The sequence below is a fragment of the Crassostrea angulata genome, chromosome 5 (genome assembly GCF_025612915.1).
Source record: "Crassostrea angulata isolate pt1a10 chromosome 5, ASM2561291v2, whole genome shotgun sequence".
NCBI lineage: Eukaryota > Metazoa > Mollusca > Bivalvia > Ostreida > Ostreidae > Magallana > Magallana angulata.
Genome location: NC_069115.1, coordinates 8,632,251 through 8,649,007, shown reverse-complemented (window position 1 = coordinate 8,649,007; position 16,757 = coordinate 8,632,251). Strand labels below are relative to the sequence as shown.

Genomic DNA, 16,757 nt, shown 5'->3' with positions numbered 1-16,757 from the left:
ACTGATGAAATAAATTAGAGAAATTAGTATACGCATGAAATCGTGGAAAGCACATCTCGTGAGTTTTAAATTTTGCTTTTGTTCTTCAGACAGATATACACTATATGGAATTATGATAAAAATTTGGCGTTCATGATTTTATATTCTCGCCATTCTATGTAAAACGATCGAATCATGGAATTCAATTATCGAAATTAAAAATAGAAATATTGTTCGATTGGAGTTTCAAGAAGAAAAAAAGCAGTTTGCACGCCTAATTTTTTTGTTTATTTGTATGTGTAATGTGTGTTAACAAAATGAGACTATCGCATGGATTAACTGTTTGCCCTTCTTAGCTGAAGGACGATTTTAACGTATGCCTAGATTAGACATTGTTTCGCCAAATATATTAATAGGATGTTTCGAAATTGGGGAGTCACACTATATTGTTGCTCAACATTATAATGTTCACAGGAGTACAATCTCTCGTCTCGAAGAGGTATTAACAGACTAGGACGTCAATTGATAGACCCTAACTGTTCGTCCACGTATCACAACTGTGCAACAAGATCGGTATATATATATTTTGTTCATCAAAGCACCAGGATAGTTACAGCAACACACACTGCTTCAGGCAATTACCAGGCCTTCGCAGGATATCCGCACAAACAGTGCGCAAATTGGACTGCGAGCCAGACGACCTTATCATCTTGAGGAAACAACATCGGCGTGTACTGGTCGGAGGGTGCTACACAGTTAGGAACTGAACTCTAAGGAACTGGAGGAGAATCTGGTTAAGTAATGAAAGCAGATTTATGCTTCAGCACCGGGTAGCCGAACGCGTGTTCACAAGAGAAAAAATAACCGCTTTGCTAACAACTGCGTGACAGAAGTTAACAGATTCGGTGGGGACAGTGTTATGATGTGGGGCGCTATTTCTTACAACCAACTGACGCCACTAGTTCTTGTTCCTGACAATTTAATGGCGCAAAGGTATCGTCTAGGATTCTCTAGCCTCATCTTCTTCAAGTTAACACGCAGACACAGGTTTTTCAGTATGACAACGCTAGACTGCACACAGCACGTGCTATTGTCGACTTTCTTGCTAACCACAACATCACACACTTTCCCTGGCCATGAAGATTTGCGGACTTGTATCCCATTGCGCATCTCTGGGATCAATAAGATAAGCGTGTGCGCATGCGTCAACTTTTCCCGCACATTCTTTTACAATTACAGCAGGCACTATTAGAGAAATGGCAAATAATACCCCAGGTCCAAATTCAGCGTTTTATTCAATATTTGCAGAAACGAATTGCAACAGTTTTGCAGGTCAAAGGTGGCCACACAAGATAATGTAATTGTGCAAATAAACATTAGTTAAGTGTTTTGTTTTCCTTTTTTAATTTATGTTTTCATGATTACAACTTACACAAAGACTATCATTATGTAAATTATTAAAATGTTCATGCAATGTCTTAAGTATTTAGATTCTATTTTTTTATCTGACAAAAACTTAAAATACATGTTGCGTTTCTTTTTCGGGAGAGTATATATTTCTTCAAACGTGCTCCTACAATTCTTTATGTCCGTTGTAACGTGTTCGAGTGACTGAAATAAATGAAACAGCGAGGCATGATGAGTGCTTTCGGCCTTATGTCGGATGACATAAAATTGGCTTTCAATATCAAAGTGAGTAATATTTTGTCGACTTAGAATGATAAATGATAACAATTACAAAAACACACATTACAGTTAAATTTACATATTTACAGAATCTCTCAATTAACATTTCTATGGAAACACTGATGAATTATCAATTATATGTCTTTTATTTTTTATTCTAATTAATTTTATCACAAATGCACATGATATTGGTAAAATTGCAATTGACTAGTTGACAGAACTTCATGAAACACTCATAGAATGAATGAATGTGGAATGCTAAATATCATTTGATAACAGAGCCAATGTAAACATTCTATGGTTGTATGTAAAGGGTCGCCGTGACTCTATATCATGTAGGCACAAGAGAACGTGCAAACATTCGATTCCTCATCCTATAAGGCCATGCAGGTAATCAACGACAATTCCTAGCTTCATTACACGCACTGAACAACTGGAGAAACAATACAGACATTGAACCACTCTCTATAAAGCCATCTTCGACTTTTGAATATGCCAAGGGTTTGTGAGAAGCGGGGCGAATCTGAAAATCTTAGCTAAGGAATATACCGAAAAGGCAATTCAGGCATTAGACAACAATCTATTAAGCCGATGCAGGCATTGGAACACTCCCTGTAAAACACGATGAACTCCCGATAGAGCCAATGCAGGCATTGGACCACTTAAATGCGATTTGTAAAGGAACACATCACTCTTTAAAGATCTGTTTTATTTTCTAATTTAGGTAAGAAAATATTTATTTTCTGAAAAGTGAAATGAAGGAGATATAAGATTTTTTATCCTGTCAATTTTTTAAATTTTTAAACAAGATATCTGTGAGAAATGCTCACTAGTGATACCCCCGCTCTGATGTGAATATGCAAAATAAGCAAAGTTGACATTTAACAGAAAGCTGGCATCCGATTGATACAGAAATATATCCCACAATATGGCATGCCTAAACAAATAGTGTGTTAAAATTTCAAGCATCTGCGATAAATAGCTGTTGAGAAATCTTTTAGGAAAATTTGTTTGAAAATTTTGGCTAAAATAAACATAGTACTCATTTGACAGGAAGTTGACGTTCGATTGGTACAAAAATATATCCCACGATATGGCATGCCTTCATAAACACTGTGTAAAAAGCATCTGCGATAAATAGCTGTTGAGAAATCTTTGACGATAATTTGTTTGAAAATTTTGGCTAAAAATAAACAAAGTCGTCATTTAACAGGAAGTTGACGTCCGATTGATACAAAAATATATCTCACAATATGGCATGCCAAAACAATTAGTGTGTTTAAATTTCAAGCATCTGCGATAAATAGTTGCTGAGAAATCTTTGACGGAAATCTGTTTGAAAATTTTGGCTAAAAATAAAGAAAGCTCTAATTAAACAGGAAGTTGACGTTTGAATGGTACAAAAATAAATCTTACAATATGGCCTGCCTATACAAATACTGTGTAAAAATTTCATGTATCTGCGATAAACAGTTGCTGAGAATTCTTTGACAAAAATTTGTTTAAATTTTTGCTAAAAATAAACAAAGTCGTCATTTAACAGGAAGTTGACGTCTAATTGGTACAAAAATATATCCTACGATATGGCATGCCTATACAAATATTGTGTACAAATTTCAAAAATCTGCAATAAATAGTTGCTGAGAAATCTTTGACGAAAATTTGTTCGAAAATTTTAGTTAAAAAATAAGCAAAGTCGTCATTTAACAGAAAGTTGACGTCCGATTAGTACATAAATTTATCCCACGATATGGCATGCCTAAACAAACACTGTGTAAAAACTTCAAGCATCTGCAATAAAAAGTTGCTGAGATAAATGCGACAGAAACTTTTGTTACGGACGGACAGACAGACAGACAGACAGACACACAAGGGTAAAACAGTATACCCCCTCTCCTTCGGAACGGGGGTATAAAAATTCTTAATGTTTTTCTTAATGTTTTGTAAAGAAAACAGAGAGAATCATACTACATGAGAAGAGAGGCTTCATGTTTGTATCCATAGAGCTTCCTTATTCCTAATTATGGACGGAATGGACCAAAAGAAAACTAATATTATCATTCTATACAACTAAGCTAGAAATACAAAAGAGATTTCTTATTTTCAGCAAGTAAGGGCACACTTGCTGGGTGTACTGGGTCCGCCGCCATAAAACAATCTGAAGTCTGATAATGTTTTTAAGTCTATAAGAATATTCTCAACTTCCCAATTCTGAGACTCAGTCGCCGCCATTGCGAGTTGAGCCAAACAAATTCTCAAATTCTGTTTTATTCTCAACTATTTGAGCCTACAAAAAAGTAGATTAAAATTTTCTCAGACATTGGCTGCCATTGTCAGATGTCGGCGTCGCAGAAGACAAAACACGATTACAATGAGGCGACCTCGTATTTTTCGACACCTGAGTAATCCTCTGCAAATTCGTAATGAGGAAGAAGTACCGGTATAACAAAGATACAGATTTTCCCCCAGCAACCATTCTATTTATCGTTGATGGAGTCAGCGACATCCTACAGTCAGACACTGCCAGTAATCATTTTCATACGATACGGGGGCACACCTGCGACATGTTGAGGACAGTTTGAATGTGTCAGAATCCTCTGCGTGAATAGTGGTAAAATCTGATGCAACGCCATTATGAGGTGTTCTCACCGATAATTAAAGTCCTGGTGGGTGACATGGCCAGTAAGGTCGGGGAAGGATTCGGTCGAATTGAACGTAATCATGGTACACACAGTTTATAGTTGTATGCGCCGTGAAAGGGAGGTTTGCCGATTCTGCTTTTAAAGCACAATAAACATTGTAAAAGTAAACAATTGTGAGAGTTCAACTTTTATTTGTTTGTTTGTTAGCGGGGGCGGGTTGGTGGGTTAATGCTAGGCTGAGGTCAATGTCTTTATAGATGTAGCATGATAAAAATTATTGAGAATCTTACAACATATTGAAATACATTTAAACCTGCAATATATCAATTAATGGAAACAAATCTCAAATCTTTCTCTGTTCGGATTTTATGATGATAATCGTGTAGCAGACGACATAAGACAAAAGAAAGTATGCATTTGTTTATAGTAGATACGGGCATTTTCAACCAAAAGAGTTTAATGAGGCCGCTTCAAACATTGAAAAATATCCGGGAAAACCCTCTCGCGAGAACATAGATTTTAGAAAATTCTAAACTCAAGTCTTGAGAATCACTCAGCTAATAATATTCTCAAGTGGTTTTATGGCGATGATTTTGAGAATATTTTTTTAGCTGAGTAATTCTCAAGACTTGAGTTGAGAAGTTTTCCTTTCCTATGGTACCAACCTTAACTTGACGGTTCTGCTCGAAACGTTATGTGGTAAGTACTCTTTTTGTAAAAGTATAATATAAAAGACAAGGTTACTTGAGCTTAGACATGATTGATTGATACAAATGTGTATTGAAATCCCTTTTTGCAGAGTTCAAAGATACACTAGCAACAAAGCTTTACCTGCAAACAGACAGTGCTTTGGACAATAAAAAATTAACACGGCCTTGGGCTTCTTAGGATTGCTAGTGCATTTTGGCATATTTCTTATTTATATAATGCACTATTAAATTTGAATGTTTCCCCTGTTCATTAATAACTACCTGGTAGTGACATATACAGTGACAATTTTTTTTCAGTGTTTCATACGCATGCCCTCTGTTGGCCGTACACATGAGGATATAAACATATTGTTTGCAAACTTTTCAAGCTCTTTAAAAGCCGACATTATGACACTAGATGGTTAAATCTAATTTCACATCGAGTTGAAAAAAACTATCATTACAATTGGTAAAATACTACATGACAGCACTGCTCGTTTTTCTTTACAATACTGGAAATAATATTTTTATTTCAGATCTGCTTTAAGCTTTTCAAAATCGATCTTATGTTAAGCAAGGAAGGATGGTAAAAGTGGTTTGGGAATTTAAGGGATGGGTGGAAAAAAGGCCTGCTCAACAGCCATGGTTTGACTTAGGTTACTTAAATCAAGCTTTATTAGTTCTATAAAGTCAAATTTCAGGGGTGTATCAATTGTTTAGCAACAGTAAAGAAAGAATATATTTCCTTTTGAATGCTTAACTTCAAACTATAGTTAACAACACCGCAGCTCTATACATGTACAACAGAACGACACTTCTTATCTAAATATACCGTTACATAACAATTTATTTATATATTTATTTATTTATTCACTCATTGTTCATCTTTTCACCTTAGGTACATATGTTTAACTCCTCCTGTATCCTCTTCATTGTTTGCACTACCCCATTTTTGTGACATTTCATGATCCTCTTCGGTGGGAAATAAAGAATGAATGAATAAATACATTGACCCTTATTCGGAAACACATGCTTTCTATAAGCCTTTTTAATTAAACATAATTAATTTGAATCGGATTCCTTTTAATGAAGATGACCAAAAAAAAAAAAAACTATATTCATACTAGACCTAAAGGTCTTACAACACGTTTGTTTTTTTTTAAGTTTAGGTCTTTAATTTCTTAAAACGCATTTATTTATAAATATGCAAGATTTTGTTAAAATATGGGTATCTATATGAAAACCTTATATAGTTTTTTTTTAGATGAAAAAGAATGTAAATGTTCTAAGTACATTATGTATGCTGATAGTTCACCTGAGTCAAAAAATAATTATGATCACATTGTATTTTGCAGACTCATCTGGACTAAACAGTTATTAATTAAAAAATTAAAATGTCTCTGATTGGGAGGAGTAAATTTCCAAGAGGTGTAATTCACCTTGCAATATGAATGTTCAAGTAGAAAAAGCATTCTGAGAGTATTGCATAAGCAATACACGTCCCTTACCGGTTTTGATTATTTTATAGAAGCTTCGAAGCATACATCTAATTCAAAACTATTATAAACGAGATGCTACGCTTTAATCAGAGATCAAAGAGCAGATGACATTCAAACTACATTGTTGATCTAGAAATTAAAAAAAAAATTGGGTAAATAATACTCTTTATTTTATTTCCTGTAATTTCGCCAAGTCCATTAAGTATTTGCTGGTAGTGTGAAAAAATGCACTGGTATGCAGAATATCATTTCTTACTGTCTTTTGTACCCTGAATCAACAGATAACGATAACGAACCCAATTGAAATAATACAAAAAATCAATTCAATATACAACGCAATGCTTGACACTATTTTACAGAACTTATTTGCTTGTTAGAAACAATAAAAGGAATGGTACAAGCAATGTACGATATTATTACTGACTAAATACTTTACTTGTTTATTCAATACACACCGAACCCGATAAGGAACCCGAACATTAACAAATTGGAATATAAAAATTTAATTTTCTCGAAAATATCTCAACCAGACGCTACAAAAGTGTAAACCAGATCTGTAGTTTGACATTTTGAAGCCGCGTTCAGCAAATTTTATATTATTTCTCAAACGCATAAATAAAAAAAAAGGTGTGGAAAACTGAAGTGGGACAGACGGACGGACGGACAGACGAACGCAGAGGAAACCTATTGTCCCCTCCGGTGAAACCGGGAGGGGACTAATAACTTTATTTATATTTAAAAGATAAATTTTCAGTAATGATATGTCTATTGTCTTGTTTTAACTGTAAACCAAAATTATCATAAATTAAAGCTTTTAAACTATTGGAAATTAAAGAAACTAACTATGATTAGCAATATCCGAGTAATCAAAATATGTTTTGACAACATTAAATGTGAGGATAATATGGGAAGAGAAAATATTAATGAAATCTGAGTGCTAGTGACAATCGACGAGCAACCTATGATATTAAGAAGTAACTGGGTATAAAGTACATTATAAGTTGATTCTTATAGTAAGGAAATTTTGCAAAAAATATAAATAAATAAACGGGTATCAAAATTAAGTTTCAGTAATTTAGAAAAAGTTAAATACAAACATAATAAATATTTAGAAAATACATTTGGTATATAGGGCTTAGTAGTTCATATAAAGAACTATTTTTCATCCTTTACTGAATATTTAACACCACAATGAATTGGTTTTATATGCAGGATCGAGATGTACACAAATAACCACATAAATTACAACACCCCAAATAATCAAACAAATTCCTGCTATGACAGCAGCTGTCGCATATATGCGCGCTTTCCTGGACTGTCTTCTTGCTTCTATAACATCCCCGTTTTCTGCTGCCATATTAGCCTATTAAACATCAAAGTAAACATATTAATGAATGAAGAATGTAAAATACATGCGTGCATTTTTGCAAAGAAATTGATTCAAAATGTTGAAAACAAAGCAATTGTTTTAATCATGTAACATCGCAAACTTTCGTCTGATGTCATAAAAAATGTTAATACATGTTATATTTACAACTTTGAAGTGATCAATTCGTTAAACTCATTTTGGAAGGTGTTCAGTATAAAAGTTTTTATTGTAAATACGCTTTTACTGTAATAAACCCGATGTATATCAGGAAATTGTTATGCTGCAATTTCAAATCCTATGGAAATGCTACATGTATATTAATATGATTAAAATACAAATTAAATACTCTTTCCTATTTTCGCCTATGTTCGGGGGGTATACTGATACTGTTTCCGTTTATAGGCGTTAGCTTTTCTTAATATCGGTTCATGAAGAATACTTAAAATGAAGTAGGTAATTGAGTCTTTTATACCAAAGTAAATGCGAGAAAGAAACAAAATGAGAAATTATATAATAATGTCGACTGAGGGAAAATCAACGTTTTAACTTTTAAACAAGAAGTTTTTCATTAAAAAAAAAAACCCCAGCTTTGGTACCAGCAGTTAAGGTAACTATCATGGCTCTTCTCGTTGCATTTCAGTGTTCGACATTCATTTGACAGTTTCTTAATGGGTTAAAAATGTCTTTGTTTCTAATTAAAACGTATCAAAATGCATATATATTTGAAACCATAATTCAATCAAACCTTGCAAGCGGCCGTAATTGCACATAGTCCTGTCGGCCAATAACAAAACACACACGAAAGGACAGCTGGGATCATGTAGTCTTTGTTGGGAGGGGCAGCATTTCTGGCATTAGGTACAACGCTATGTTGTGTAGGCTGGAAAACAATAGTTGAGCAAAATTACTTAAATTTCTTCTTTTAAGTGTTTCCTTTTGAACCTATGGAAATTCAAATTAACGAAAATACATTTTACGGCAATTAACATTATATTGGTTATAAATTGCATCGGATTTTCATATCCTCATATTTCACTGGTACGTTTTACCAATGAAATAATTTGATGTAAAGAACCAAAAATTATGACAAATTGTTTATTCACTAAATTCCTTTGACGTTATATTATTGTGACCAAATATACGTAAACAACAAGTGGATTGTGACGTTACATTTTATTTACACCCGGCTTCAGCAGGTGGTACGGAAATTTACATCCGGTTTGTTTACCAATCAGATCTTGCGTTATAAGCGACGTACATGTAGGTAATAAGATTGGTTATTTAGGTTCAATCAAGGGCGTACGGCGATGCAGCATGGGTTGTATTCCATGCACCCGGTGGCCGAGGATTGAATATAGATACCAAATCTATTTCCTATGTAAACTAAGTAAACCTGTCTCTTATGTTCAATCAAGGATGTATAAACACTTTCAAGACATGCCATTTACACATTGAATGCATTATTTGATCGCGTTTTTTACCTCCGGCTTATGTCGGGTGTACAAAAATTTACATCCGACTTATTAGCCAATCAAATATCGTGTTACAAGCTACATAGGAAATAAATTAATGTTATTTCATCCTCTTTACTTTCATGTCATTTTGCAGTAACAATGTGCCTACCAAGTTACGTGTACATAATCATTGAATGGCATACTTAGACGTCTGCTTCTGTAATTACAATGAACAATGACAATAACAAACTGTCCACCATTTCAAAAATCCATAAAACGAAATACAAACTCAAAGCAGAACAACACGGACCTCCAAATAGATAGAGGTATGATCGGGTGCCTAGAAGGAGTGAGCATCCTTTGCTGACTGGTCAAACCCGCCGTGTACTCTTTGTCGTAATGGGGAAAAATGAAAAAGTCCGTAGACAATTACTGTGGTTTCATTAATATTCAAGGGTATTAATTTTCGTGGATAAAGTAAAAATCACAGTTTCCAGGATACGTAAATTCGTGGCCAATGACCCTTTCAATACTATTACTTATTAGGTTTTATGGAGCCGAGCCTTCTATGTACTTTACCGACACCACAAATTTCTTTAAACAGTCAGTAATAAACCTAATAAGTGTTTTGTTTTGTCGAGAACCTACAGTTTGATATGTAAACAAACAAAGATAATATATAACGATTAAGTTTATATATTATTTCTCTAATTTTTTACCTTCTTTGTCAGTCGTTTGTTCAAACCTGGATGCCTTTGTAGGATCGTAATATTACGTCACCACGGGCAAAGGGGGTGGGGGGGGGTCACTCTAAATAAATTAAATGTATGGTTGGACGTTTGTGTAAAAAAATCAGCTCAAATAACGTTACGTCCGCCATGTTGCCGTTTAAATTTTGACGCTTGCCCTGTAAAGAAATTTATGAGGCACCACGTGACGCGACGTCGAGACATTCTAGTCCGAGGCAAAACAAAAAAAGTTAATAAAAATTGCGTTTCAATGAACATTTATTTTCATGGATCAACTTAACAACGGAATCCACGAAAATTGGTAGGTGATTAATTATAGTCTAACAATTAGTATGAAGAACGCCAGTTAGCCTGCGACCCAGTAGAAGATTGTATTTGGTAACAAGGTCGTTGTATTGACCGTAGAACTTACAAAAAGGTGACTTCAAACGAGACTGTTGATAGTCCTGTTTTATCAACTTGTTTGTGAGTAGCTTGCTTCGCCTTAAAAACTGTTCATACGAAGAGCATGCCCTTGTGTATCAAATTAACTAAAAGACATAAAACACCATATGCAGGCGATGAAGGTGTATTGCTACGTAAGTAAGGAAGGTTGACTATAGAAAAATAGAAGTCTGATTATTTCTGACCACAGAGTTCATTCCACAAATGTTAGCGAAGGTTTGGTTTTTATTTTACAGGCGGAAATTGATTTATTGTTTTAGTATACAATACAAAAACCTCACTTTTTTTTTATCTATTTAGTAAGTCTCTGAACTTTAAAAAAAATATCATCCTGAAATTGTTCTTGTAGTTTTTATTCAAAACCCAGTAAACCATTTTGTTTGTGTACTGAAACTGTAATTGAAAGAGGGGGCGTTCCAAAACAGATAAACTGAAAATTACTTTTTTTTTACTAAATGATGTAGATTTTTTAGACAGTAGAGTAAACAATTCAATAAACTCGGAGTTATTTGATAGGAAACAATCAGCGAGCTGAACTAAATTTATTATTATTGCTGTGTTAACTTCAATTTCAAATGTGCACTGAATTGTTTATGACCAAAAGGAAATTTTTCTAATTTACTTCATTTTTGTTTTCAAAGAGGCCAGCGGTTGTATATATAAAAATGTTTTATTTACAATTCTAACAAACTTAATATGTTTAAACCTTTTACATTTTAAGACTATCATACAAGCAAAAAGTTGGACCAATCAGCTTTAAAGCATCACTTGTTGACCTTTTTTAAGCTTTAATGAAAATAACACATTTTGGATATTTATGTATGTATGAAGATTGTTTTGCTAATCGACTGTACCCCTTGATCCTGGGCGTTGTTTTGCGGTTGGTATTGGTTTCCAGAATATGAAGCGCCACCATGTGATGGATACTGGTTACCCCTCGGATACTGGTCATACTGACTCCCGTAAATGAACGATATCTGATCACTTTGTTCTGCTGCTTGAGAATGATGTGCAGGTTTTGCTAAGAAAATGAAAAAAGATATTTCATAATACATTGTAATACCTTTTACTATACTAGATTAAAAAATGAACGTTAAATGTAGCAATTTTTTAATACATGTGATGTAAGAAATGCATCTACTGTTTTTATTGTAATCTTTTTTTTTTGGTAAAATAGTATGCAACATCTAAGCAGTCATGTCGACACATTATCTTTCATAAGTTCAAGCCCCGGCCGGGGATTAAACACATAACCTCTGGAAAGCACTCTCGTAGCAATGAGCGACCACCGCGCAAACCACTCGGCCAAAAATCTTGCTTTCGATGACGAACGGAACCTAGCATGCTCACGGTCGTTTGAGATACAGGTGGATTACATGTTGAACTATAATTTGAGAGGATCGGAACGATACACATTGCATAGACATATATATATAGAGAGAGAGAGAACGGGGTTCATTAATAACTTTTATATTGATCAAGCAAGGTCTATCATTTTCAGAACCTTTTTACTCAAAATTATAAAAGGTGATAATAATCGGTAACTGATATTAATATTCATAGCACACATTTGCAAATGATAGAATTTAATCTAACCTGCCTATGGGTTTATCTTTTTTTAAAATTCGAATAAATCACGCCCGATTTTTGTCAGCAGATTGCATGCTATTAATTACAAATAATAATAATCACTTACGACTCGGTTTTATCCTCGAAGGCATCCTGTTAATCTGTGTGTTTATGTTAAATATGTATTCTCTGACTGATATGTTAGTTAGCGTGGAGGAGATTTAAATACTATCTGTAACTGATCACAGGTAAAATTTTGACGGTAAACTTCCAAGGTTTTATTTATAAACACGACAGATTTGGTGAAATCCGGTAAGAGGAAACAACAGAATGCTATTTTTGGTACTTCATGGGGAATATGAAGGTTGCACCACTGCAGAAAAATACAAAACTCCTATTAATGGATTAGGTAATTTTTTTCTGCAATGATCGCCTTCATAACCCGCATGAATAACCAAAAAAAGCATTTTTTGTTTATATTTTCATATTTCTAAATAAATTGATCGTTACAAATTCATGTAAGTAAAATTAACTTGATTATTGTTAAAGTACATCGGTATGTTAGATAAAAGAAAAAGTAAAATCTCATCCTATAGGAATTTGTGTCGGGCATTATTATGATTATTTCCTGCAATCCTTAATCTATGATAGGACAATGAAGTGTTTCATCAATCAATAAACAGACGGGTAGATTTCAGTCATGTCATAGCTATGAATTACTATAAATTTTCGTAAGAAATAGAGGATATCATACTGGTTGGATGTAAGCATCACATTAATAACGCGCATTCATCACCTGCATATGGTGTTGTTGTCTCTCAGTTGATTCGATACACAAGGACATACTCTTCGTATGAACAGTTCCTAAGACGAAGCAAGCTATTGACAAACAAGTTGATAATACAGCACTTATAATCAACAGTATCGTTTGAAGTCATCTTTTCGTAAGTTCTATGGTCGATACAACGACTTTGTCAACATATACAATCTTCCACTGGGTCGCATGCAGACTGACGTTTTTCATACTAATTGTTAGATCATAATTAATCACCTAACTGTCTACGGATTTTTCCGATTTTTTTGTTAAAAAAAAATTGCAGTGGTTTTTAATTAATATAAATAACGACAAAAATTATTCTATAAAAGTTGCGAGTCCAAAGGTTTTGATCCGCAGTGTCGTTATTTTTATTAATTAAGTTAATATGAAACTTTATAGCTAAACGTTTCTGATAACTATAAAGTTAAATTTAAACATGAAATTTTGAACTCCACTAAACAGAATTAACGGCATATCATAAACGGGGTGGGGGGGGGGGGGTATGATTCAGCATTCCATTTTGAAATAATATCCCGTCGTCCCTTAAATCAAGTGTTTGTTTACAATGTATCCTATCGGTATAAGGAAGTTCAGAATAAGATAACAATCTGGTTATGCTCTATTTAATTTTAACGTAGAGCTTAATGTAAGTAATAATCTTTGCGGGGGTTTCCCAAACATGTTTACTTTAGAAGTTTGCAATTTAAAAATACTATCATATATCAGTGTATGCGAATTTCAAATGTGCAACATACCTCAGGCTGGTCAAATTTACACCCTAGGCTTCTATACCAAATCACAAGTCTTCTCTGTGAATGAAAATAGAATAAAGGACATATTTGACTAATACAGATATTTATAGTTATTGATCTATTTCGTTCTCTTTGTCGATATTCCATTTATTCTTGAAAAAAATATAATCAATCGGATACCGTATTTACAGAAAATCAATTAATGTAAGTAAATAAAGAACTTAGACCTCACAATTATAGACGTTGGTTAACAAATTAATTTAAGTTGTTTTGTACGTTGAGATTGTTCTCATATTAAATTATTTACATGTAATTATTCTTTTATAAGGTAAAATATCTTTTTATTCTAAGGATAATGGGCATATATCCAATAATGGTTGATATCATGTGTGCAAGTCCAGCATGTATGTTTTGTTTATATCTTAAATACTTATTGAACATACTGCATCTTTGATTTTTTTTTACACATTGCATACTGTCGTCAACGGATGAAGGAACAAAGCCTTGCTACAGCTGGTACAAGCTAAAAACATGGTGTTAGGTCTGAGTTATAACGCCCTATGTTTGGTAATGTAAATTTATTATTGAAGTACTTAGTAATTAATAAAACTTCTCTTTGTTGACTTTTCCATCTTACCTTTTAATATTATATCATTATTATTGTATCATCAATTTAATTAAAATTCCAATTTAATCTCTTCTCATTACCCGAGCTAATGACGTAATAGGCAATGACCAGGCTAAAGCTATGGTGCATGATACTGGATGTTGACTGACCAAATCGTTTTCCACACAAAAATTGTAGTTCTAACTTTTAAGAGATAGAAAAATCTATATCATGCCAGGTGGTCATTTTCAGTACACATATGATATGATAATCAAACATCACATGGTATTGTTTTAGCAATGTAAAGTTTCTTGTTCACACACTAAGTCCTGATTGTTGTAAAATTGTTGTGGAAATTGGTTAAAGAGCATGTACAATAGCTACTTTTGTTAACAATATTAACTATCTTACCTTTTTAACATTTTTGTTTCATATTTAACACTGTGCCGGATAATTATGCCAGTGCCAAGGTGGCATTTTTGCACCCCCTTAAAATGCAGTTTCGGAATTGAAATTCATATAGGAAGTTCTTGTATTCCAATAGGATATTTCAAATTACCTATAGGAATAATGTTTTTCCTAAGGGAAAAATTATTTTCCTATAGGAATTTATTTTTGAAAGGTAAATATTTCAACTGACAGGTGAGATACAATGATAACAAAGGTGGTTGTTAACTCTTTAAGCAATGGTCTATCCTATGGCATATTTGAATTTTTCGATACATGCAGCTTAAATAGGTGCAAAAATGCCACCTTGGCACTGGCATAATTATCCGGCACAGTGTTATTTACTCTGTTAATATAAATATGAGTTTTCTAACGAACTGAAATGTCACACAGTAATTTGTTTAAACAAGACACGTGACTGCCGGATATAACTGTATTTTCATTAAACAGGATTAATTCATTTTCATATTATTTATACGTAAGAAATAAACATAAGCCGATTCATATTATGTATTGATTTATTTGGATAATCATGATGCCTGTACAATGGATACCGGTATATTGCATATTTTCACACTTCGTATATTAAACACATAATTATGAACAAACAAAGTACATTTTTAGAGAGTGATTGATTATTCATTATCGTATCGAAATATATCGTAGACAAACGTTTATTTTCTTAACTGTAAAAAGAGAACTCGTTCAAAATGCAAATGCACCACAATAAGAAAAAAATGCATGCGGTATTTGGCATTCCTTACTATGAAAATTAAAATTCTATAGATATAATAAGATTTAATATCAGGACTTCTGTGATAAACATTCCGATTATTTCCCTCTAATTTTTTTTTATAAAAGTTGGGAGGATTAGGTTACAGATATTCGATCATATCAAATATTGTCCTTGATGTTAATAAAGGTAAACAATGTCCTTTTCTAAAAAAGCCAATCAGAAAAAAAGTAAGTACATATTACGTTTTTTAAAAGAGAAATATTTTACCTCAAGAACAAAGAACACATTTCTTAAGTTATACATCTCTTTAAATCTGAGGAATCACACGGTCCTACAAGCTTTAAATGTAGGAAATGTCTTCTTTCATTTATTTATATTAAGCTTAGAAAAGAAGTAACAATTTTATATCTTTTACAGAAAATCATCAAGAGTTTATTCCCATATAAAATGGTCTACATGCCTTTGTCGAAGTTGATTGTCATCTTGTGGTTTCGATACATGTAGCTACCAAAACATTTTGTGATTTGTAAATGCTTATCTCTTTTTTCCCTATATTTAAGCATGCATATCAAGAAAAAAATAAAATATTGAACTCAGCGCTGCACAAGGAATTTGATTATATTGTAATAAATTCACATTTTCCGCAAATATATTTTGTGTCGGCATACCTCGTATGGTAATGTTAATATAAACATATGTATCAATAACAAAATACCTTGAAAAAATATTTTTTAAACTTAATATCAGGGCGCTTTATTAGAGTGTGTATATACTCGGATCAGTATCTAGTCTCTACAGATATCAAGAAATTCTCTTTGTAGGTCGATGACTTTCTTAATTCCTTAATCTAAAAAGTATTTGCGAGAAATAAAGCAACTTACATTTGTCACAACTCAATGATTATCCACAACGTTTGAAAATGTTTAATTCGCATTTAAGTCCAAATCTTTGTTTCCTCCATATAGAAATTGCATGGTATTTTAACCTAAGCTTGACTTGAAAAATTGACGTAAAAAGATTTGGGTTTGAGGGGAAATCAACTTCTGAAAATGTGTCATTTTAAAAAAAAAACCCAAAAAATCCAAGCTAAATTTTAACGTTGGATGTGTATATCAGTAGTTAATTACATATATATCTATTAATACATAGTCCGTTATAAGTACATGTACAGTGTATAATATAAGACAAGAGTAAACCGTCCAAAATATTTTTTTGTGTGTGGTGGGTAAGAGACATTATCCAATCATTACCTTACACGCGGCTATGACAGCACAACATCCTAACGGCCAGAAACAGAACAAACAGGAAAGAAGAGCCG

The 16,757-nt window shown here is 33.1% G+C and overlaps 1 protein-coding gene across 1 annotated transcript; it reads right to left on the bottom strand.

Moving 5' to 3' along the window:
- Positions 1-7,649: 7,649 nt before the first annotated feature.
- On the bottom strand, positions 7,650-12,319 carry LOC128183402 (proline-rich transmembrane protein 1-like). The gene is made up of 4 exons (XM_052852384.1): positions 12,208-12,319; positions 11,366-11,532; positions 8,610-8,744; positions 7,650-7,858 (listed from the first exon to the last, which is right to left on the bottom strand). Exons 1-4 carry the CDS (start codon positions 12,230-12,232, stop codon positions 7,676-7,678), a joined length of 510 nt encoding a protein of 169 aa, XP_052708344.1. The 5' UTR covers positions 12,233-12,319; the 3' UTR covers positions 7,650-7,675.
- Positions 12,320-16,757: the final 4,438 nt, after the last annotated feature.

Coding starts and splice junctions, on each gene's coding strand:
- LOC128183402 (XM_052852384.1), bottom strand. CDS start 12,232: ATGCCTTCGAGGATAAAACCGAGTC. Junction 11,533..12,207: donor TTCGAGGATAAAACCGAGTC/GTAAGTGATTAT, acceptor TCATTTTCTTAG/CAAAACCTGCACATCATTCT. Junction 7,859..8,609: donor CAATTACGGCCGCTTGCAAG/GTTTGATTGAAT, acceptor GATGTTTAATAG/GCTAATATGGCAGCAGAAAA.